The sequence below is a fragment of the Delphinapterus leucas genome, chromosome 9 (assembly GCF_059928025.1).
Source record: "Delphinapterus leucas isolate spDelLeu-1000000601 "Yukka" chromosome 9, BTC_Dleu_Yukka2, whole genome shotgun sequence".
Lineage (NCBI taxonomy): Eukaryota > Metazoa > Chordata > Mammalia > Artiodactyla > Monodontidae > Delphinapterus > Delphinapterus leucas.
Genome location: NC_143137.1, coordinates 88,060,119 through 88,085,983, shown reverse-complemented (window position 1 = coordinate 88,085,983; position 25,865 = coordinate 88,060,119). Strand labels below are relative to the sequence as shown.

The window sequence follows — 25,865 nt, the reverse complement described above, 5'->3', positions numbered from 1 at the left end:
AGGAGGTGGGTCAAAAAGGATCTTGCTGTGATTTATGTCATAGAGTTAAACATACATTTTAAAGTGATTTTTAAAAGTTTATTTGTTATGTTAGATCATCTACAACAGTCTCCCTGAATTGGCAAAGAAAATTAAAAGTTGATTATAATTTATTATCTCTGCTCTTGTATTTTATTCAACAGACATATTCATCATTTGTATTTGTAAATGGAGTTACTCTGAGTTTTCATGGCTTCTGAGCTTTTTGTTTTTGTTTTCTTAGGAACAAGAAGACTCAGGAAATATGGTCAGCATTTTAATAACACTGTAAGTCCAAGATAATAAATGATTCTACATAGTTTTTAGTTGTTCAGTTTCATTAATTCAGAACTTCATCATATAACTTGAAATCCAACTGGCTCTGGCTTTTTCTTTATTTAAAAAAAACAAAAAACCCCAAAAGGAAAAAAGACACTTTATTTTCCAGTGTTAGGCCAGTTTGTCCTCAAATTAAGTAGAATCTCAACATCTTGTTGAGCCAGTTTATAAATTCCGACTTCATTTAATGCCGCTGTGGCAGGAGGTTGCCCTGAAGTTGACTGCAGGACATCTCTCAGAAGTAGGGCACAACCAGTGTTCAAATTCAAAACAATACAGGCTTCTTTTACACTGTTTAAAAAATAAAAAAAAGCTGCAGGTAAATGAGATCTCCATTATCTATATCATCCCATATTACCCTGTAACAATTTCATTTTGAAAAACTAAACAACTACCCTGCACTGCTAGATCATATCATTTATAGTTTATAAAAACTATTTATAGATTAGCTATTTGGCTCTTTTAATGTGTTTTGACTGTATATGTACAGAGTTTATATTTCATTAGATTACTATAAGGTAATAGGATCATTGATTTCAGTACGTATCCATTATTTCCCAAAATGTGATACTTGATAGTAACAGTCTATTAAATGTAGCTAAGACTTTAGGTACATTAGGATACAGGAAAAGAGAAAATTAAGGGACAAAATAAAAGCAGACAGGTAGAATACTAAAAAAAAAGCAGAAATAGATACCTTACTGAAATGAGCAAAAAAACTTTCATTTTATCTGTTTAAAAGGAATACTTTATAATCTCAAAAACCAAAATAATTTAAATTTTACATCAACAATTTCTAAAAATACTTGTAAGAATTCTCTTACATCCATTTATAATTATACTTAGAACCAAAATTAATATCAAATGTTTAAGAAAACAAATTTTCTTCAGGCCTGGCCTGTTATTCAGTACTAAATATATTTCAAATTTCTTCTATTTATTGAATATGGCAGAACTGCATTTGCTTTCATTTTCTATTTATTTCCCAGTAATAAGCACATAGGAGCATTACACCAAATATTAGAAAACAGAGCCCAACGTATCATTTGTATCCAGTTCTGGTCAAGTTTTTGGGGTCATGGGTCACATCTTGTATTACTGGTACATAATGAATACTTTAAACTGTTAACTGATGCAATATATATTTAACATCACTGGAACCCTAAAGCTGTTAAAAAAACGAATCAACTTCCTCTAACAATTTGATACATCAAAGTTAATTGTTAAATATTGCACTTACTGTTTAAAATAATTTTCTGGCCTCTTGCAATAGTGGGAAAACAAAGGGAAAAGATTCCGAGTCATATCGAAGTGCAGCTGAGCTGCTCCTCCTTCATTGAAGTGATTGGCAAGAATTATCTGAAAAAAAGGACAATTCATATAGCAGTTGCCTCTATCATCACAGCCCAACATACAGTCTACTCTTACTTACTTCTTGGTAGATGTATATGTCCAGCTTCTCTACAAGCATTTGCCAGAAGATTTTAAATAAGGAGAAGCAGAGCTGCTGCTCCAATTGCAGTAAACGGTCTCGTAAAGTAAGCAGTAAGGGGCAAGCCGAACTGGACAGGGACATCACTGCCTGCTCTGACTGCGATGGCAAGGACAACCACCTGGAAAAAAACAGAAACAGCACTGCCTGAAGCACATTAATTTTTATTATGAAATTTTTCATCTCTCTGTATTTTTAAAGATTTAACAAATCATTTTAAATGTGGGGAAGTGCACTGTCCTGGGGCATTTTGGGTAAGAAAAAATGTACAGCCCAACATTAAAAACTCTTTCAGAAAATAAATGTACTTACGTTTGTTTGCTTATTTATTTAATTTTATTTTTTGGCCACGCCACACAGCTTGTGGGATCTTAGTTCTCTGACCAGGGACTGAACCCAAGCCCTGGCAGTGAAAGTGCTTAGTCCTAACCACTGGGCCGTCAGGGAATTCCCTGTACCTATGTTTATATTGTAGTTCTCAATGAAATACTCTTTACTTAATGAGGATGATAAGTTTTTTAAATCCCCAATTTTAATATGACTTACTGATATAAGAGTTAAAATGTAAAATGCATTTACATTTAAGACATCAGCTAATTTTACACTCTAATTTTCAGCAAAACAACAGGGACTAATAACACTTCCAAACTGATAACAAGTCCTCTGTGTGACAGGACTGCTAGGACAGACATTGCCTGCGCTCAAGGAGCTCACCGTCTGGGAGGTAACAGATGTCACAGGAATCATGAGAGTGGACTAAACGATAGCACAGGCATGCACAGGTACTACAGCAGCACCTTGCTTTGTCAGTGGGTGACAGGCTAGGCATTCAGCCCCATGCCAGACACCAGCTCGCTGGACTTACAGACACATCTGAAGGTTAAGTTATGATCAGTTTATTCTGATTAAGAATGTCTGAATATATTTTAGAAACAGTTAAAAGTCTGGAGTGCAAAAGGCCAAGCTCTGTTTGGAAATCTGACTGCATGTCACCTTTTAACTTCTATCAAACTGGAGTTGAGAGGTGACTTATAAGAAAGTACAGAGGACTTACCTTTCTTTTTTATACAATTTTGCAGCATCTTTAACTTCTCTAAAAACATGGTCTACTTGCCGGGTCAGCATGTCATGCTTTAAACGCTCTAACAGGTTAATCATGTCATCAAAGACAGAGCTCTCCATAGAGGCCAGTTGCCCCAGCTGCAATTTACTGAGAGTGTTATTCTCTGCAAAGACTTCCAATGCTGCCTGTTGAAGTTGTAGAAAGAACTGAAAGCAAAAATATGTTAACATGTTTAAGATACCTTTTTTTTTTTAACAGCTTGAGATGTAACTCATGTACCGTACAATTCACCCATTTAAAGTATACAGTTTGGGGACTTCCCTGGTGGAGCAGTGGATGAGAATCCACCTGCCAACACAGGGGACACAGGTTCGAGCCCTGGTCAAGGAAGATCCCACATTACCGCGGAGCAACGAAGCCCGTGTGCCACAACTACTGAACCTGAGCTCTAGAGCCCATGAGCCACAACTACTGAAGCTGGCGTGCCTAGAGCTCATGCTCTGCAACAACAGAAGCAACCTCAATGAGAAGCCCCCACTCGCCACAACTAGAGAGAGCCCATATGCAGCAGTGAAGACCCAACACATAAATAAATTTAATAATTTATTTTTTTTAATTAATTAAAAAAAATATACAGTTCAGTGGCTTTTAGTACATTCAGAGTTGTGCATCTGTCACCACAATTTTAGAACGTTTTCATTACCCCACAAAGAAATCTCACACTCTCTGCCATCATCCCCCAACCCCCTCCTAGTGGTTCCCCACCCCACTCCCACCTTGTTCCTGGGCAACCACGAATCTCCTTTCTGTCTCTAGACCTGCCTGTTCTGGACACTTCATATAAATGGATTCATACAACCTATGGTTCTTTGTGACTAGCTTCTTTCACTTAGTATAATGTTTTCAAGGTTCAACGATGTTGTAATATATATCAGTATTTCATTTCTTTTTATAGCCAAATGATATTCCATTATATTTACCCATTCATTAGTTGACAGACATTTGGGTTGTTTACACTTTTATGAATAATACTGCTATGAACATTTGTGTACAGTTTCTGCACAAACATACGTTTTCATTTCTCTTGGATATATACCTAGGAGTAGAATTGCAGGATCCTATAGTAAATCTATGTTTAACCTTTTGAGGAACTGCCAGACTATTTCCACAGCAACTGTACCATTTTACATTCCCATCAGCGGTGAGTGAGGGTTCAGATTTCTCCACGTCATGCTAGTAGCTGTTACTGTGTCTTTTTTGTTACAGCCATCCTAGTTTGTAAGCCATCCTAGTTTGTATGAAGTGGCATCCCATTGTGGTTTTGATTTGCATTCCCCTAACGGCTACCTTCTTTAAGTGCTCATGTTTTTCTAGACACAGATTGAGAGCTATAGTAAACCTAGAAGATATATGAGTTAAGAGAATTAAAATGTCATTTTTGTACAGTATTATTTTAGGTAGAATTAGTATTATTCTTTCTGCCCTACAGGAAAACAACGCTGTGGGTAATTAGCAAAACGTTAAAAACCTAAATGTCTATTAATAGGAGACTGGGCATGGCTACTAGGGATTGTTCAGGGATGACATGTGAGAGGCCATCTTGGCATTTCTGCTGAAGCTGGCAGGGAAGTGGCAGTGTCCTTTTGAGCCTGCTCATGGACCGTGGAATCCTGGAGCCACCCATGGTCATACTTACCAGAGCTGGCCTACGAGTGAAGCCAGGAATGAACAACTTTAGAGCAGCCGTGCCTAATCCTTTCAGTTACACAAATTCCTCACCTCCTCACGCCACCCCACTCCCCTACTTAGGCCAGCGTGAATCTGGGTTTCTGTCACCTATGGCTGAAACATTCCTAATTCTGAATGGCTGGGTTATGTCAGGCTTAGCACAGTCTGGCAATGGACAGACAGCTGTTAGTGGAGAATCTAAATGAATGGAAGGTGAACTCTACTTTTTTCTGTGTAATACAAGAGCTTACATGATTTTTATTTAGAGCATTCACAGGCTGAAGGACTGTGAATGTGATTAAATGATTTTTTAATTAATTAATTATTTTTGCCTGTGTTGGGTCTTCGTTGCTGTGTGCGGGCTTTCTCTAGTTGCGGTGAGCAGGGGCTACTCTTCATTGCGTGCGCGGGCTTCTCATAGTCGTGGCTTCTCTTGTTGTGGAGCATGGGCTCTAGGCGCACAGGCTTCAGTATTTGTGGCACGTGGGCTCAGTAGTTGTGGCACGTGGGCTCAGTAGTTGTGGCTTGCGGGCTCTAGAGCTCAGGCTCAGTAGTTGTGGCATACAGGCTTAGTTGCTCCGCGGCATGTGGGATCTTCCCAGACCAGGGATCGAACCCGTGTCCCCTGCATTGGCAGGCGGATTTTTAACCACTGCGCCACCAGGGAAGCCGTAAATGATTTTTTTGATGGTAAACAGAATTTGTACCATAGTAACATACCAAACACAAAATTCATTCATGACTTGAAGAGTCAACTCTAAAATTTGGTTATTTCTCTCTTGACAGAAGGACCCAGTTAATTCAGTATCAGATTATAAATTTTCTAAGGCTAGGGATGATGGCCAATTCATCTTTGTTAACAGACTATGGCACTGAGTAAAGTAGTTAATGATGTTCCACAAATATTTCATTGAAGCTAAACAGGTGGTCCTGAATGAGTCTCTTATTAAAATCACTGGCATAAGAATCAAGAATGACAATTTGTTTCACGAAAATCTTAGCAGAAAATGGAGCGCTGTGGTGGGGTGAGTGAATAAAAGCACTTACTAAAATTAGGAACATGACACATAAAAGTACATAATGAATGAATGTATTCTGATTAGGTGACTTTATAAAGATAGATGCATTCATCATTACACTCCACTTATATTCATTTTATGAAATGATTATTTTCCTTGCTCAGCAGAATGATATGCACATGTATTTCAGTTAACATTTTTGTAGAAAAGGCTTTAAATAATTACGAAGTCCCAACCAAAGAGTCCAGATTAGAATAAACTATGATTGTGTTTATTAGATATTTATCTTGTTTGTATCTGTTATTAGTATATTTATTTTTGTTTCTTATTTTTTTGGCTTATTACCCTGATAAAGACTTTTTCATTTTGTTTTTTCTTTCACAGTAAAGGAAAATATCTTCTATATAATGTGCTAGCAGTATATAATTTTTTATCATAAATTCATAATTTAAAATACATTCTTGTCATGTTTTCTAGACTTTCTAACTCAGGCATTGAATATTTTAAATGCCTGTGTGTGGCTATATTTCATTTCTGCTTTTATTTTTTGTTTTATTACATTAAGATTTGACAATGTATAGAAATTTTAATTTACCTTCGTTCATATTTGTGACTCAGCTGGACACACTCAAAAATTGTTTCCCTTAGTATACTGTGGACTTACCACCAATCTCCAGTTAATCGGTCTTTCTAATTATTTAACTCTGTAATTATTCAGTTCCCACTTTATCACATTTTAAAAGGGATGTTTTTAAGTTAAAATTATAGTTGTTTTATTTTCCTACTTTCATTTAATGACACAATTATACACATAATACTTATATTTATAATGTGTCTTCATATTCATTATCCTCAGTATAGTTTTTTCACCATTAAATGTATATTTTACTGTTTTATGGTCATCTTAATCCTGTGTTAATGCTTTCTGCCATGAAATGTACTTCATGGGCCTTGCTGGATTTTTGTATCCACACATATGATCTTAGAACAGTGATTCCTAACCTGAGGACACCCTGTCCAAGAAGGAGGTCTTGGGGCTTCCCTGGTGGCGCAGTGGTTGAGAGTCCGCCTGCCGATGCAGGGGACACGGGTTCGTGCCCCAGTCTGGGAAGATCCCACATGCCACAGAGCGGCTAGGCCCGTGAGCCATGGCCGCTGAGCCTGTGCGTCTGGAGCCTGTGCTCCGCAATGGGAGAAGCCACAACAGTGAGAGGCCCGCGTACCGCCAAAAAAAAAAAAAGGAGGTCTTGGAGGCCCTCTGCAATCATTTTAATATCTAAAACAGCTGAAGGAATTAATCTATTTATGTTAAGGCTATAAAGACTAATTAAGTTTCTTCACTTTTAGTTGGAAGAACATATTAGAAAATCTGGTTACCAAAAGCCCTGATCACCAATATATTCCTTGGATTAATAAAAAGAGTAAAACTAAAGTACTAGTTAATAATTATATTTAGGCAGATCAAATCTGCCAACACATGGACTCTGCATGGAGAAAGGAAGGATAAGTAAAATCCTTGGAGGTAAAAGGCCTTTCACAGTACTTGTTACTAAATCCAGGGTTTGATTTTTAGATTTATTTAAAATATACCTTCCAGGGTAAGAAATTAGTTAATTTTTTTGGATGTGATAACAGTATTTTTTTTTTAAATATTTATTTATTTATTTATTTTGGCTACATCAGGTCTTAGTTGGGGCATGCGGGATCTTTCATTGCAGCACGCGGGCTCCTCTCTAGTTGTGGCGTGCGGGTTTTTTCTCTCTAGTTTTGGTGTGCGGGCTCCAGGGCATGTGCGCTGTGTAGTTGCGGCATGCGGGCTCTCTCATTGAGGCATGCAAGCTCAATAGTTGTGGCACGCGGGCTTTGTTGCCCCGCGGCATGCAGGATCTTAGTTTCCCGACCAAGGATTGAACCCGCGTCCCCTGCACTGGAAGGCGGATTCTTTACCACTGGACAACCAGGGAAGTCCCCTGGTGTTGTGTTTTTAAAAAAGGGGTTCTTATCTTTTAGAGATACATATGAAAATATTTACCATGAAATGTATCTGAGATCTACTTCAAAATAATCACACATGGGGGTAGAGCAAAGGTTTAAATGAAACACAGTTTGTATAAGAAGCTGGGTGAGGACTTCCCTGGTAGTCCAGTCCACACTTCCAATGCAGGATGGGTGCGGGTTCAATCCCGGGTTGGGGAACTAAGATCCCATATGTCATATATATATCATATATGGGTGATAGGCACATGGGAGTTCGTTTTACCATTCTATTCACTCTTGAATATGTTTGAAAATAAACAAAATATTAAATAATTTTTTAATGTATGAAATACTTAGGTTAAAAAATGTTTCTATTTTTATGACTTCATAATTTATGTTTCGAGGGCACTAAAAAGGTATCAAATGTTATTCTTTTATTTTCCTTAAAGTCCTGAACTTTATTGATTTTGACACCATTATACAATCTTAGCTTTTCATGAGATGGCAATTACTATTCATGACATTTACCAAGTTCAAAGTCTAAAAAAGGAAAATGGTTCACTTTATAAACAACAATTTCACGAAAAGATGGCTTCTCCAGTGATTAAAATATCAGGATTATTTAACCGTTTGAGACTTGAATGAGAAAAATATGTACTTTAATCACACCTCCTAAGTTTGGCCCAACTGTGATTCTGCCTAACTTGCTTGCTACAGATTCAACATTTCAAAAGGCAAAAACTGTTGAAGTTACTAATATATTACTTAATATATTTTGCTTGCTACAGATTCAACATTTCAAAAGGTAAAACTGTTGAAGTTACTAATATATTACTTAATATAAAAGATTAACTTACAACATTGTCAGCCCAATCTGCTAGTACTGTTGAGATATAGTTCACGGCATTAAGAATTGCACAATATCGAAAGCCAAGGGAAGCTCTAGTCTCTTCTTTCATCACCTGAGTTAATCGTATCCTAAAATCATCTACTAAGTCCTTCTGTAACTCCAGGAACTGCAGCTTTCTGGAGGCTGTGGGAAGATTTTTATATCTGTCTGTGGAGAAAGTTAACAAGACATATGAAGGTTTATGGTACCATCCATGACATAGTTATAGGTTTTTCCTACTGACTGGCTTTGGTGCCTTTGTCAAAAATCGATTGACCATTCAAGTATGGATCCATTTCTAAACTCTCTAAGTACGTGGGTTTCCCAAGTATTGGTATTTGTCAAAACTCATTGATCTGTACACTAAAGATCTATGCATTTCACTGTATATGAGTTATGCTTCTAACACATTGTAAATTAACTATACTGCAATTTAAAAAGTTATGCCTCAATATTTTAAACAGGCATATGAGAAAGTTATATACCAAAACTATTCTATTTCTTCAACAAATAAATGACATTTTTTAAAAAAGGAAGGAGGAACTAGGATAGGTTAAAAGAGATACATAGTTAAGGAAATGCTAAGATGTCTGAAATGTTCTCTAAGATACTTCAGGGGAAAAAAATCTGGATTTTGGGGGGAGAAAAACACATAATAGAAAAGTGATAGTTTTAAACCTTAGTAACAGATACCTGAGGGTTCGTTATGCTACTTTTATATATATAAGAAAATTTCCATAATAAAATTTTTTTAAATCAGTTTTGCTAAATTTTTTTGTATTTTAGTGTTTTTCATATCTTTCTTACAGTTAGAATATAGAATTTACTGACTGGCCTGGAATGACACCTCTTCAGGTTACTAGACAGGCCCAAGCAATGGACAAGACACTGGAGGATAATGGCAGTGAGGGCTCAGTGGCACCTGGAGAACCAGCAGGCCTGCAGTGCCCTGGGGCAACGTGGATGACTGCAGACCAACCAGGGCTAGAGGCAGCTGGGCCACCCTCCAGCCAGAACATTCTTGCACCATAAGAAGAGGTCCTATTACTATTCCAATCCCTAAAGTTACTTTATTATTTTACTGTTCTACAATCTTTGATATATCAAGGTGAAGAAAATAATATATAAAATTTAGGTCAATCACCATTTACTGAAGACACTCAAAAAGTTGAAAGGCAAGAGATTTCAGGTAATAAAATTATTTGTTTTTATGTAACGATTCAGGAATTTTCCCCTCATGGAAACTAATGTTTAAGATCTTATTTAGATTACTAAAAATCTAAAAGCTGGAATGCTGTGCTAGAGTTCTGCCAAAATAGAAACTGAATTTGAAGGTATTACAATAACCACTATATATTTTGTCAAACTACTTGAAAAGTACCATGTGAAGAATCAGTACTTTCATTTACTTTTTAAAATTTTATGTATTGAAGTATAGTTGATTTACAACGTTGTATTTAATTTCTGTTATACAGCAAAGTGACTCAGTTATACATATATACATTCTTTTTCATATTCTTTTCCATTATGGTTTATCACATAGTGGAATCCATCCCTCCACCCCCCCCCACCCACCCCTTGGCAACCACAAGTCTGTTAAGAGTCAGTACTTTAAAAAAAAAACAAAGTTGTATCTTAAAAGACTATACTTACCAGTTATAACCAAGAGTAGGGTCATAAACGTCTCTGCACAGTCTGGAACTTTCATCTCATCCACATCAGTGATATCCTTATATTGGGATATCCAGGCAGCTTCTGACGAGAGCATTGAGTCCATTTTTTGAAGAGCAACTGATAAGCAGGAAAAAGGATTATGTCAAACAACTAGTTACAGATTGTTACATTACAAATTCCTAATATTTCAACTCATAATCTCTTAGGAATGGTAACTTTTCATGAAAAAATAAATCTATAACCTCCTACTAGTTGTACTATATTTAACGTGCTCTATTCTAGGGTTAAATAAGATATTTTACTTCTCCCTGCCGTACCTACCCCAAATCTTCAAAATAGTTACACTCACTAGACAAGCCACATCCATTATGATTCCAGCAAGAACAGAAATACTATACGTAAAATCTATAAAACAGTTAACTATATACTGTACTGGCTTGAATATTCTACCCTAGAAACCTGTAGAGTGCAATTCTGGGAAAAACTGAAGCTTGATGGGAAGAAAAGAAAATAAGATGATCTCTGAAGGCAACTTGGTAAACCCTAACCAAGAAAAATATAGATGGCTCTAGTTTCTACCCAGAACTGGAGAAAATTTATATACGCATAAAGAGGCATCTCTCCCCACCCCACAGCCACGTGAGCACTTACATTTTCTCTCCACAGTCAACCATCTCTGAAAACAGGTCTCTTCTGACAGAATATGCATACAATTAGCAAAAGTGCTGGGATAGCCATGAACGCTGTGTAGTTCTCTTTCAAACAAAAGCACCTCATCCACCAAATGACAGAAGAGACTGTCATCATAGAGCAGACAAGGAATATCAGCAGCTAACTTTTCAAGAACCAGCATCATAAGGCCCCGAGAAAATTCAAGCTACAAAAATATACATAAGCATAAGGTAATGAAAATGACAAGTTATTCATGGACACCTACAACTCTAAAACTGAAATGCTTTGGACAAAGTCTCTTACCCTTGCATTTACCGAAGAGCCTACTTTGTCTAATATTGGCTGAATCTTCTCATCCAGAAACTGAGTGTGGTTCCCAATCCACATAAGTACCTGAGCCAAGTACCATTCGGGCTAAGGAAGGAGGTAAACAGTTTGAATTCTTAAGTCATTCCAACCGGAAAGTTACAGTTAAATGTCTCTATTTAATTGTAGACACACAGTACTTACAAAAATTAGTTGAAAATTCCTATATGTAAGAGCACAATTTCTACTCTGAACTTTAAATTCATGCAAGGCTTAATAATCAAATGTTTCCCAATGTACTCCCAATAAATTTCAATAATGTGGCTTATGTCAGTAAACTCATAAATTTACAATGCCATAAATATTTAAAACCTAGTACTTTAGAAATATGTAAAGTATAAATATTATATATTTTTTTGAAATAACATTCCAAAATAATTTTTAAACATGACCGTCTTCTGTTTTGTTCTTTTTTTCAAAACCTAAATTAGGAAAAAAAAATTGGCTGGTCTGCATTACAAGAAATACAAATGCTTTAAAACAGGTATAATTATAGAAGAGTAATATAAGTATGCAGCTTTTTAAACTGTCCCTAGAGATGATTCTATAAACCTTCCAAGTTTTGCTGGACAGGAATTCTAAAACATTTACTGAAAGGTAAAACCCTGCTGTGTGCTAGATGCTGGGAATACAGAAATGAAAAAGGGGCAGTAGCTACTCTCAGGGGCTGCATAGTTCAGGCTTGATGTCATAGTACTAGGACCACTGGAACCACACTTCAGGAAGCAACAATATAACTCACAATTTTCTTACTTCAAGTGATCACTGCCTCTCTACAGTTTAGGTTTATTGTTTTGTCTCACTTACACTTACTAATAGGTTCTACTTTTCTTTCCACCAACACCCCATCCAAAAAAGGAGGAGACCCATGAAGCACAAAAGAACAAGCTGAATTTAAGAACCAGAAATCCATTGTCACTCTACTCCCTTCCTATACAGATGTAACTGCCTATCCCTTGATTCCTTTAATATTCTATAAAGCCTATAAACTCATTTATAGATGACACATACAATGCCTGGTGTAATCTGGCATTTAATAACATTTACTTCAAAACACCGAGAAATTAAGAATATATATTTTAAAAATAAAACATGACCCTATTAAAAAAAAAAAAAAACACTTACCGAATCCCTCTGCTACTTGCACTGCATTAGATGTAGCAAGACTCAAGAATAGTATCCACCCCCTAGCAACTCCCAAGGTTATAATTCTCAACAAATTCAATCAAATTTCATTGAAAAGTTGTCAGTGATTGTTTTTCTGATCAAATTAAAGAAAAAAATCTCAACAGTATGCCCAGTACACATGGGTATAGTCCCTCAACTAAAATGTTGGTGATAATTTCCTCAAAGCCATTCCTGTCACTTATCCCCATACTCTGTCTTACACAGCAACAAATCATTTTAGCATCAGCACTTCTACTCAAAAACTAATGCTCTACTATCTTTTGATTCTCACTTTTCTTTCTGATATATTTATAAACCTGAAGGAGCAATCTGCACAGTGGAACACATGTAGATCCAGTTGTAAAAAGTGCCACAGCAAATGCTACAGCACACCCCAGGGGAAACTTCAGAAACTGGTCAGATGATGTGCTAGTGAGTGAGCTGATGCCTACAACAAATCAACACAAGTCCCAAAATATATCTATAAAGGGTAGTGACAAAACAGGAATTTAGCTCTTCAGAGAAAAACAGAAATGTGAATAGAATCAGATTTTAACTCAAACCAGCAGAAGTACAGAAAGCCTTAACATTTGCTATTAATAAAAACCAAGGGCAAGAATTGGCAAAGCACACCTTGCTTATAACATTAGTTTGTCGGTTCCCTCTGAAGTGATACCTGAACCTCTTTTGAAGGGGAGTCAGCATAATCTGGATGGGCAGGATGACAGTAGGGGATGCAGGAAGAGAGTATTTTTCTGGAAGTTGCTTTGTCTCAGTAAGTAATTCATCTCTGACATAGTCAAGTCAAGGAAAAAGAAAAGCATATGTATATGTGTGTATACACACACACACAGGTATATGTTTGTATATACACACACACGTATGTGTATGTATATATACACACACACATGTATATGTATGTATACACACATTTTTCCAAGAGACATATATGATACTAAGTAAAATTAATTATAGTACGGATAATATGTAGTCTAACTTTACATTACATATGACTTCAGTAAAAAGTACATGAAAAATGTTATTAGAATTAATCTGTCTTTCCTAAAATAAAGAATAATAAGTAGTAAGGAAACATATTCAAGTAATCGTGCTATTAAATTAGTACTACGTTAATAAGGTTTCTTCCCAATTGCCCATTTTTTTGATTGTCCCATGAGACCTATATGTGATGCAAACTTGTACAGTCATGCATTTCAGAACTCCTCACAGCCCTCCCACCCACATGCAATTTATGTGGAGGGAGAACAGTCCATGGGCATACATAGATCAAGTCCAAACCCACTACTCCCTGGCCACTTTCAGAAAGCTTTACTCTCTGGTCACTTTACTCTCTGGCCACAAATCCACTCTAGAAAAAAGAAATTTTAGTGTGTTTTAACTCCAACAAAGATACGAGGTTTGTAGTTTCAGGAGCTGACAAAATAGTGTCTCCAAGTTACTGTATATCTCAGGGGCACTGGCTGGTCGACTTATGCCAACAGTTTGAGACTGAGGGGGTGCGATGAATGGCCAATGAAGCTGTGCTAAAATTTCCTCAAAGTCACTGTAACAGAAAAGTGACACAAGTATTACAGTAAAATACCGTGAGCACCAAATATCCATCTGAAAGCAATTACCATGAAATATGGATAAATTTCTTGCCTTGTAAGCTTGTCCTTGAGAATTTTATGCCAGAATTTAACAGTGGCTCTCATGAAACCAAGAAGATGAGTACAGGATGATTCCTGAAGCTTGATGTCAAGTTCTGCCATAAAGACCAGAGTAGAAGCTGCCTCTGGGACATTATTGGTCATCAGATATTGCTGAATGTTATCACTGCAAAACAAGGCAAAACAAACTGTAAAGACAGTTTGTTCACAATAATTCCAAATGTGGAAAAACTGCTGTTTCCTCCTGCTTTATATAAAGCTACATCCAAGAAAGAAGGAAGCGCCACCTTATAGTGGCTTTTTTACCTGATGTGCAAGTCTCTGGGAGCCTGGAGTCCTCAAATTCAGCATCCTTCTAAGAACAGTGGCCTGTGTTCAGGATACCTCCCTCCACCTTTCCCTTCCCACCCCTCCCAAGGTAACAGAATTTTCCTGTCACATTCCCTCAGGCACCACTCATTTCTAATAAATCTGTCTTTGACAGAAGTCTGTCATATCTTAATCCAAAGGGGAGAATGTGGGTGGCATCTGGTAAGGTCAAATATGGTAGACTTCAATTTTTACCTACTTTGCCCAGCTAAACTGGATTATAGGAAACTTAGGGAGGTGGCACCTCAGAGTCTAGTCCTTTCAAGTTACTGTTAGCCAAGTTGCAGACAAAATTTAAGGTAAGCTCTACAGCAAGGGTAGCTAACTCAAATGCCTGGCAAGGCCTGATGGGCACAGTAAATGAAAAAAGCAAAGTGGGCGGGGACTAGGACAAGCTAAAAAGCACATACCCCATCCTAAGGCTCCAGCCAAGTGCTGCCACACTGGAGTGTAGGTCCAATGTAGCCAAATCTTAAAATTTTTCAAGAGAATCCAGAAACCAAGATTTCCATGTAAAATCAAACCAATTAATCAAATTCTTTAAAAGAAGCCAAATACAACCTATCTTCAGGATTCATCCAGCCCATGACTACCATTTTGCCTATTGGTTAAATAAAACGAAACATTTAAAACTGAAATGTTTCTTTTGATGAAAATAACATTCCATATCTTAAGCCAGAATAGGAACAAAATTTAACCTTTTCAATAATTAATCTCAGTTCAGGGGTCGCAAGTGCTCTCCCTCTAGGCAGCCTGTGTACATCCTACCCAGGCCTGGCCACTTCGCTGGGTGAGAGTAAGCTGGGACTCTCATCCCCCGCTGAGTGCCACGCTTCGGTTACGCTGCTGGGTGGGCACAGCACCCTCCTTAAGCACAGGAATGTGTACTGCCACCCTGCCCATCTCCACTATGCACTAGTACTTTCCCTTCTCCCTCCACCACGAGCGGCCTTTGTTTTCCACCATCACTGCTTCAGGCCTCAACAATCATACTAATCTCATGTGTGTATTATTCTATTTCTGACAGCCCTTTAGGCCTTCCCCTACGCTCATTCTCTCATTTTTCGTTCTTCTCCTTTCCTAGTCATTCTTACTAAGTTTTTTAACAGATTTTGTCTTGTTTTTTAAATTTTCCATTTACTTATTTACTTATTGGCTGTATTGGGTCTTCATTGCTGCACGCAGGCTTCTCCCCAGTTGTGGTGAGCGGGGGCTACTCTTCGTTGCAGTGCGAGGGCTTCTCATTGTGGTGGCTTCTCTTGTTGTGGAGCACGGGCTGTAGGTGCACGGGCTTCAGTAGTTGTGGCACGTGGCCTCAGGAGTTGTGGCTCGTGGGCTCTAGAGCGCAGGCTCAGTAGTTGTGGCGCAGGGACTTAGTTGCTCTGCAGCATGTGGGATCTTCCCAGACTAGGACACGAACCTTGTCCCCTGCATTGGCAGGTGGCTTCTTAACCACTGCGCCACCAGGGAAGTCCCCAGATTTTGTCTTTTATAGCTATTTTCAGAATTTAAATCATGAAACCAAAAAATCTACCAATGCAGGCAGAAATTTTAATATAGCTTGTTTGAAAGGCAATACCAGACACTCACAATCAACTACCAGTGATATGTATTTAATTCAAAAAGAGTTACAATAGACCCTTGAGGAACATGGGTTTGAAGTGCACGAGTCCACTTATACACTGATTTTTTTCAGTAGTAAATACTACAGTAGTACACAATCCCTGGTTGGTTGAATCCGTGAATGTGGAGCTAAGGATAGGGAGGAATCGTGGATACAGAGGGCTGACTATGAGTTGTATGCAGATTTGACATCTGAGGAGAGCTGATGCTCCTAACCCCTGCGTTGTTCAGGGCTCCACTGTATTTCTTTATTTTTCCCTATTCAAAAGCAGCAGGACTCTGTTTTTCACCTAATAATAAATACTGTGTAGCTCTTCTTAGGTGATACCCACTGAAAAGAATTCAAATTATAGAGAAAGCAATCCATTTCATTAAGTGACCGTCTCTAAAAGGTAAAAGAGGAATATTACCACACTGATGAGTTGTTTTATTAATTTGGCATTATAACCATTTTTATCATGTGTTCACAATATAACTATAGGACTTAAAACTTTTTACTTGGATTACTTTCTTTCAAACGCAAATTAAGCTCCCTTAAAAGTTTATGTTCATTCATAATAAAGGAAAAGAATCATTATCATAATGCTATTTTCGTAACTGGTAAAATCACATTATTATAATCTTTAATTAACTCAATTATTTAATGGCATGCACGTACTCTCTAAGACATAGCCTCAAAGGAAAATAATAATTATGAGAACAAAGAGGCCTATTTTACCTGAGTTCTTCAATTTGTGAAATCCATTTAAGATAAGCAAGATGCCGTTCAATCTCTTCAATTTGGTTAATCATGGCTCCGAGATCTTCTATCCAGGGCTGTGCAGTCAGCAGATGGCTGTTAATGGAACTGAAGAGATGGCTTTCTTGCTCCAGAAAGTGATTAAGGAATTGCTTTGATTCTTCTGCATTTTTTAAAGCACTCTGAATTCTTTTAGGGATTTCTGATGAAACTGTAAGTACCTGCCCATACCAAAAACAAACAAAAAATAAAAAATAGCAGCAATCAGATAAGATTCTCATTTTTTTCTCTTTTTTATTAGTTACCTTCAAAATGCATGTTTGTTCTAATAGAAATGAAAATTGTCACTTAAAAGCTTCAAAAGAAACGTTGGGTTTCTGCATCCTGTACTAACCAAACCTCAACATGAAATGCTCTATGTGGAGGTGTGTAGGGAGGGCCCCCAGTAAACATCTTTGGATCTACCATCATGAAGCTCAGCACTTTCAGAGGGTCCAGCCAAAGAACATTTACCTGCTTTATCTACTAATAATTTTCTTTCAGAAACAAATGAGGCTCTGATTCTAAAAGTCTGGGTAACTAGTTGCAAAAGTTCCCCAGGTGATTCTGATTTAAGCCCAGATTGAGAAGGAACTATTGACTTGGTAAGATGATACCCAGGTAATGCCTTTAGATATGATATTTATTAAATAAATTTTTCTTACAGCAGATGGAAAAACATATACAAATATCAGGCATCAGTACAATATGATAAGAATATTATAAAGGAATTTCAATTTAATCAACACTGATTAGACACTCTATACCAGGCACTGTGCTAGGGTCTGACAGATAAATTAGACACAGCATCTGCCCTTAAGCTCAGCTGGTATGGAAGAGAGATGTAGGCAAACCTTCAACAGTGGGATTAGTGCAATGAAAGAGATGCCAGGTGTAATGGTGTACTAAGGCAGTGCTTCCCAGACTTGAAGATGCATAGGAATCACCTTGAGATCTGGTTATAGTGCAGATTCAGACTTAATAGGCCTGAAGTAGGGACTGAGATTCTGCATTTCTTACAAGTTCCCACACTTTGAGTAGAAGGTTTTGGGGTGCAAGGCAATTGTGCTTGCATGGCTCATGCACAGACCTTTGCAGGTTGGGTGGAAATTTTTAGGGAAGTTTGCGCCACCAGGGAAGTCCCCCACTGGATTTTTTAAAACATTATTTCAGGTAATATGTTTATTATAAAAAGAAAAAAACTTGAAAATACAAAAAGATATAAAGAAATCACTTGTGGGACTTCCCTGGGGGCACAGCGGTTAAGAATCTGCCTGCCAATGCAGGGGACACGGGTTTAAGCCCTGGTCCAGGAAGATCCCACATGCCGCGGAGCAACTAAGCCCGTGTGCCACAACTACTGAGCCTGAGCTCTAGAGCCCGCGAGCCACAACTACTGAGCCCGTGTGCCACAACTACTGAAACCCGTGCACCTAGAGCCCATGCTGCGCAACAAGAGAAGCCACCGCAATGAGAAGCCTGAGCACTGCAACAAAGAGTATCCCCGGCTCACTGCAACTAGAGAAAGCCCGCTCACAGCAACGAAGACCCAACACAGGCTAAATAAATAAATAAATTTATAAAAGAAGAAAAAAAGAAAATAAATCACTTATTAACCAACCACCCAGAAATAACCATTATTATAATGTTATACTTATTTTAATGTTTTCTCCCTATGTGTGCATATATAAAAAAATTGGAATGATAGTGTTGTAACATTTTGGTATCCCATGAATTTACTTTTAAAAGCACATTAAAAGTCATTGTATGAAAATGTCAGACATAAATGTCAGACATAAATCATCAGTAGGAAGTTTCTTTTACATAATATGTAAAACACCTAGCACATTGTAGGTCCTTAAAACCTATTAAGCAGTTTTAAATGATTAGAGTGTTTGTCACAATCTATATTTTCAAAAATGCCTATATATTAATGGTTATATTTACATTACATTATAATGAGTATAGTACTGATATTGTTTCAATGAGTTTTAATACTTGCCTGTTCTTCTAACTGCATTTTACTTTCTGTCATCTGTTCTATGAGTTTATCAAGTTTCTTTAAAGATTTAAGGTCATTTCCGACTTCCTTTTCTATAAATACCGCCACATAGGAAGGGAGATCACCGTTATCTGTACTTTCACAGACTGGTTGGTTTCCAACGACAGCTGCAATATTTATGTCACCTAAAATTAAAGAATAACAATTACTCAACACCACCAAGTACTATGGAGTTAAAGGAAATGTAAAAGATATACAAGGCAACATATCTACTTTCAAAAGTTAATTTAAAGAAAACACTACCTATATATGGCATTTTTGTATATATAGTACTTGTGTGTATATGTATATATATATACACACATACACAAAAATACCCTAATGAATATAGTGTGTGTAAATGAATATATGTATATATACATACACACTATATTTTATATATATAAAGCAGTCAGCCCTCCACATCCATGAATTCAACCGACTGCAGATAAAAAAAAAAGTTTTTTAAATCCAAAAAGTTCCAAAAAGCAAAATGAATTTGCCATGCTCCAGTAACTATTTACATAGCATTTACATTGTATGCAAAATTATTATTATTAGCATTAGGCATTAAGTAACCTAGAGATGATTTAAAGCACACAGAGGATATGTGTAGGTTACGGGCAAATACTACGCCATTTTATATAAAGGACTTGAGCATCCAGGGATCTTGATATTCGCAGAGGTCCTGGAACCAATGCCCCATGGATACCAATGGATGACTGTATATATTTATATATATATATGGGTATATATATGCATATAAATACACATACGCACGCACGCACGCACGCACACACACACACACACACACAAATACCGAAATGAATAGCTATAAAGCAATCTATCGATCAAGTACTACTATAAAATGCTTAAGAGCTTAGGAAATTCTGAGTGAAAGAAAAATTACTAAACTCTGTCCTAGTACCCTAAGGTTGCAATAGATGTTGGCATGACAGTGCAGTTACAAACAGAACTAAACTTTTCTAGACAACTGTGTATCTTAAGAATCTTTTATTACTGAGGGGAAAAAGGTCAAATCTGATTCTGCTGATGCAGCTTTTATTAAATTAGTAATATATTTTCAAAATTTGTGAGGAATCAGATGGTATAGTCTAGAATAACACCAAAGGAGGACTCTGGTTTTAAAATGTTTAAAAAAAAAAAGAAACAAAAAAGGTATTGAAAGATCTCAAGTATACGAAAAAAATCTGAAAGGGAGAGCAATGAGTAAAAACTCCTCCTGATATAAGAGTAAAAGAGTTTTAAAAGCTTCAGAAGCGATTGTACAAAGATGTCCATTTCAGGGACTTCCCTGGTGGCACAGTGGTTAAGAGTCCGCCTGACAATGCAGGGGACACGGGTTCGAGCCCTGGTCCAGGAAGATCCAACATGCTGTAGAGCAACTAAGCCCATGAGCCACAACTTCTGAGCCCACACGCCTAGAGCCTGTGCTCCACAAGAGAAGCCACCGCAATGAGAAGCCCGCCCACCACAACGAAGAGTAACCCCCGCTCGCCGCAACAAGAGAAAGGCCATGCACAGCAACAAAGACCCAACACAGCCAAAATAAATTTTTTTAATAATAAAAATAAATTAATTATAAAAAAAAAGATGTCCATTTCAGAAACAGGAAAAAAAAAAAGAAATACGAGAGAAAACACATTACCAGGAAAACTCAAAATGGCTAATGCAACCACTAAATTGTACAATCTAAAGTGAGATTCTTCCCATGGCAAATAAACTAGAATTGGCCAGTTCATATTGGACTTATTAAATATGACAAAAACAGGTGATTTGGAACCCTCTTAAGAAGAGTGGTAGCAGAGGCAACATGTACTACAGCAGAACACACAATACCCAGTGAAAACAGGAACGCTATGTAGCTTTGCTCTCATCCCACCAAGTATGTGAAATTTCCCAGAGTCCACTCCTTATTCTATGCTTGAAAGTCGATCATTTCCTGTAGTTCACAAGTCAGTTTTTCACTCTGCAGGAGTCTATACCTTCTTCCACTATCCAAAATATTTAAGACGTAATTAAGCAATTTAAGTTACCTTGAATTCTTTGTGGAATGAGGGAAGATTCAAATATATAAATTAAAAAATTCTGATTTTTATTTAAACAAAACACTTAAAACAAATTTCTAGTAAACAATCCACTTCAAAGGCAATTAAATTATTTTCCATGGTCCTACATTTGTGGACCAACAGCACTGCTCCTCTCTTCCAGAGTATCTCTACCTATACTTTTGCTGATGATCTGTGCCAGCATGGCTTTCTGAATGTGCCCTGAACCCAAGAAACCTGAAGGCTCAAAGCAGTTTCTTGACAAAGACCCACAGCCGGCTGCCATGTCCTTCTCCTACTCCCACCCCCATGTGCTAAGATGAACTGCTTCCTTTTGAAGTGTGTTTCCATGTGTAAGCTACTCCTTTTGGTTACTTATGGTTTCCTTCTTCCTGAAAAGTTTAGGAAACCTGAAGTTTGGGTCAAACTTTATAATGGTAACTCCATGTCACTGTGCAGCCATTAAGTTCCCTGATATTAAACACACTCAAGGGACTTCCCTGGTGGTGCAGTGGTTAAGACTCTGTGCTCCCAATGCAGGGGCCCCGGGTTTGATCCCTAGCCAGGGAACTAGATCCCACATGCACACCACAACTAAGAGTTCACAGGCCACAACTAAGGAGTCCACATGCCGTAGCTAAGGAGCCAGTGAGCCGCAACTACGGTGCCCGCCTGCCGCAACTAAGACCTGGCGCAACCAAATAAATAAATTAAAATTTTTAAAAATAAAATTAAAAAAAAATTGTTTTTAAATAAATAAATAAACCACGCTCAACTCTAGTAAGTCCACAACTTGAATGATTCCACATACAGGGTTTAATCTCCCTAGAGATGAGTTGTACCTAGAAATTTAAAAAGCAAACAAAAAACAAGATACTGTAAAAATTCAGAGTAATAGCCAGTGAACTCCAAATGAAAATAAATACTATAAAATAAGGGCCCTGAGAAAAAGAGAGTAGAGTTCATAGAAACCAAACATTAGAATAAACCTGAACATACAGTGCATTTCTCTACTTCAGGTTTGCCTGTAGGATTTGGTTGTCTCTAAACAAACCATTAATGGTTTGTTAAAAGTTTGACTGTACTAGTATATATTTCGTTACAAGGACTACAACAATTTCTAAAACATAAAACAAACAAAAACAAAAAACAAACAAGATGTGTACATGAGAGATAAAGCTGGGGCAACAATACAGAACATCCTGAGAGCTCTGCTAGTTGGACTTCACCTCTGTTCTTCCTTGGAACTGCCCTTGTAGAAGTGGCTCTTTACCAAAAATAAAGCCTTTTTCTTTTTTTTTTTTTAATTGAAATATAGTTGCTATACAATATTATATGTTACAGGTGTACAGTATAGTGATTCACAATTTTCAAAGGTTATGCTCCATTTGTAATTATAAAACATTGGCTATATTCCCCACATCGTACAATATATCCTCATAGCTTTTTTTAAAAATTTTTATTGGAGCATAGTTGATTTACAATGTTGTATTAGTTTCAGGTGTACAGCAAAGTGAATCAGTTATACATAAACATATATCCACTCTTTTTTAGATTCTTTCCCATATAGGTCATTACAGAGTACTGAGAGAGTTCTCTGTGCTATACAGTAGGTCCTTATTAGTTATCTATTTTATATATAGTACGGTGTATATGTCAATCCCAATCTCCCAACGTATCCCTCTCTCCCCCTCCCCCCCCGTAACCATAAGTTAGTTTTCTACATCTGTGAGTCTATTTCTGTTTTGTAAATAAGTTCGTTTGTACCATTTCTTTATGTTCCATACATAAGCAATATCATATGATATTTGTCTTTCTCTGACGTACTTCACTCAGTGCTTATTTTATACATAATAGTTTGTAATTCTAAATCCCCTACCCCTATATTGCCCCTCCCGGCTTCCCTCTCCCCACTGGTAACCACTAGTTTGTTCTCTATATCTGTGAGTCTGCTTCTCAAAAATAAAGTTTTAAGGAAACAGCAATGAAAGGCAAGAGGTTATAATCAGCCTCATTAAAAAACAACAGTCACTTCTGACAAAATGAAGATAAGAATATCTAGATAAAGATATGCCTAAATGCAAAATGTAACTACAAGAGATTAACATAATATATACCAGTATTTAGTACTGTGTATGTTCCCCTCCCCCAGGCCTTAAAAAACCCAAATTTTCCTTTGTTCTCTTCAATTTATAAGAATTAAAAGCTTCACATGCAATGAGAACGAGTAGCTCACTGGTAGGTAGAAGTGAAACTAGTAAGAGTCTATGCCTCAACTTCCCTACTATAAATTCTAACATTTGCCCAGCCTACACTCAAAGGTTGTAAATGGGACTAAAATCCATGTTTCCTGAATTTCAAAACAATATTCTTATTTTCTTCTCCTTCAGATACGATCAGAATTGGCTGGTCTGCATCAAACTTTATTACTACAGGACTCCATCTACTATTAAGTACAGGAGTCACAATGTTGACTTTTTTTTTTTTTTTTTTGCGGTACGCAGGCCTCTCACTGTTGTGGACTTCACTGGCGGTCCAGTGGTTAAGACACCATGCTTCCACTGCAGGGGGCACTGGTTTGATCCCTGGTCGGGGAACTTAGATCCCGCATGTCTCGGGGTGTGGCCAAAAGAAAAACAAACAAAAAACAAAAACAAAAAAACCCCGCGAAACCCCAGGTCAAGTGGCCCAGGCTCTTCCACCGATATATTTTTTTTTTTTTTGCGGTACGCGGGCCTTTCACTGTTGTGGCCTCTCCCGTTGCGGAGCACAGGCTCCGGACACGCAGGCTCAGTGGCCATGGCTCACGGGCGTAGCCGCTCCGCGGCATGTGGGATCTTCCCGGACCGGGGCACGAACCCGTGTCCCCTGCATCGGCAGGTGGACTCTCAACCACTGCGCCACCGGGGAAGCCCACAATGTCGACTTTTTAAATTTATCTTATATAAAATATGTGAGTTGTGTGGTGTATCTGCAGACACAGAGGCAGGGCTATGTGCAGAGGGAATGTTTTGTGAAGATAAGCTTGCTGTAGCTTAGGGAGTAAATTCTATCTTCACTTTTTACAAAAAATTATACTCTTTTGATTTAACCATTTAAATGCAGCATAGTACATTCTTAGTCAAATGACATTCTTCAAAATGACACAATGGTGATGGGGGGGTGGTTAATGTCTCTCCTTTCCTCTATTTTTTGTAAAGAGCACTTCCAATTGCAAAGAAATTGACCAAGCCAACAAAGGAGGGTCTAGGGCTCAGTGGCATCAACTTCCCAGGCATCTGAACGGGGCAGAGGTGGAAATGGGAAGGGTTAAACTGAATGATATGAGGTACTCTCAAATCCTTTAAGGAAAAGGAGCTAACTTGTGGCAGCTGTGACTGTCAAGTGCTATGAAGTACTCAGAGCTTTCTTTCTGAGGCAGATTGCAGCAACAGGCAATGTTAAGGGCAAGTCTAACTCCTAAAGCCAATATGGTAACACAAGCACCCTTTCTGTTACTACTACTCATTCCCAGACTATTTGCCGTGATGAGAAGAACCAAAAACCCTCTGATAGAACCGCTGTGCCATGCTTCCCGCTTCCTCTCCCAGTAAATTTCACTTCAAAAGGCCCTCAAGATTCCTTGATTTCCAAAATCTTGCCACATTTAGCTTATAGAAGTAAAATACCAAATGTCCACCCCCTGGTGTATGCTCCTGTCCTAGGAAGGAAATGGAGATAGTGACCTTTTCCCTATCCAGTTCAAGATCCAGGAACCAAGTTATCTGTTGTGCTCTTCCCAGATCAACGATTACCTGCAAATTCACTGAAGGTAAATACAACTGAACAATGATCATTTGACTCCTTTGAATGCAACTAAGGTGGTGGTCATCTCTCCTAGATCATTAGCCCCTCGAAATTCCTGATGCTTCATAAGTTGATGCTTCACTGAAGTAACAGGCAGGCCCCAATTACTCTGAATCCAGTATGAAGGGCAGCACTGGAGTGAAACCACAAAAGTCCCTGCACTAGGTAGGGCACAGGAAGTGCTCTTCTCCAAATCATCCCATATTTTACCATCCGGAAAGGCAAAAATATGTGTATGATGATAATCAGTATTTAATACAGAAAGAGAAAAAGAGATGCTTCATCTAAAAGATAACAGGCTAAGACCCTTCTCGATGCAGACCCTTGAGGGCAGAGTTTTGGAGAGATGGCTGGGTAGAAAGTGCTAAGGTGTTTGGAGTCCGCTTACTTTTCTCCTTGATGTTCTTCCTTTGGTCACCATTTTCAGAGCAGCACTAGAAGGAGATCAGGTGTGACAAACACATTAAGACTGAAGTGATAGGTGGAACTCGCACAGGGTTCCCAGAGGGCATCCACTGGAAGACAACAAGGTCCCAGCCCCCTCCCTCTGGGGCCCTCCTGAGAGGTCAGGATCTGGAGGTTCTAAAACGGGCCACCTCCCTGGGGCCACCACTGCCACCTCTCGAGGCCCGGCCTCCAGGGCCACCTCCCCAGAAGGACCTGTGTCATCTCACCGGGATCACCAGAGCCACCGCACTGGGACCACCTCCCCCGGGAAGTCTTTGCCACCTCACCAGAGTTGCAAGAGTCATCTCCCCCGGGCCACCGCAACCGCGTCCCCAGGCCGCCAAGGACACTTCATCGAGGCACCCTCCCCTGGGAGGTCTGTGCCACCTCACTGGGCCACCAGTGTCCCCGCCCCGGGCCATAAGGGCCGCCTCACCCGGGTTGCCGGCGCCTTGCCGAAATCGCCGGCCAGGAGCATCCTGCCTCCGCGCGAGTCCTCGGCTCCTTGCGCAGCCAGCGTGGCCAATGGACTCCGGCTCCGGCCAGTGATCAGACACCAGTAGGGCTTCGAGACCGTAGCTCCCAGAGCCACAGCAACTTCCTCTGCCGTCTCTCTGG

At 38.4% G+C, this 25,865-nt stretch overlaps 2 protein-coding genes across 7 annotated transcripts in view; one reads left to right on the top strand and one right to left on the bottom strand.

Annotated features, from left to right (window-relative positions):
• Positions 1 to 2,578, top strand: part of EFCAB10 (EF-hand calcium binding domain 10) — a 20,300-nt gene extending 17,722 nt beyond the window's left edge. Inside the window, exons 4-5 of the mRNA XM_030761466.2 lie at positions 263 to 306; positions 1,631 to 2,578. Of these exons, the coding sequence (XP_030617326.1) occupies positions 263 to 299 (37 nt within the window). The 3' untranslated portion in view covers positions 300 to 306; positions 1,631 to 2,578. The remainder of the gene's footprint in view (positions 1 to 262; positions 307 to 1,630) is intronic.
• Positions 65 to 25,865, bottom strand: RINT1 (RAD50 interactor 1). 6 transcript variants are annotated; one of them, XM_089917807.1, is made up of 15 exons: positions 25,684 to 25,865; positions 25,189 to 25,234; positions 18,847 to 19,031; positions 16,785 to 17,026; positions 14,067 to 14,240; positions 13,819 to 13,968; positions 13,038 to 13,194; positions 11,175 to 11,285; positions 10,851 to 11,076; positions 10,179 to 10,316; positions 8,494 to 8,693; positions 2,904 to 3,118; positions 1,790 to 1,970; positions 1,598 to 1,716; positions 65 to 648 (listed from the first exon to the last, which is right to left on the bottom strand). In XM_089917807.1, the coding sequence occupies exons 1-15, from the start codon at positions 25,723 to 25,725 to the stop codon at positions 456 to 458; spliced, it is 2,379 nt and encodes a 792-aa protein (XP_089773933.1). In that variant the 5' UTR covers positions 25,726 to 25,865; the 3' UTR covers positions 65 to 455. The 6 variants fall into 6 exon arrangements, with proteins under 6 accessions (XP_089773933.1, XP_089773930.1, XP_089773934.1 ...); XM_089917804.1 differs by lacking the exon at positions 25,684 to 25,865 and adding an exon at positions 25,535 to 25,555; XM_089917808.1 differs by lacking the exon at positions 25,189 to 25,234.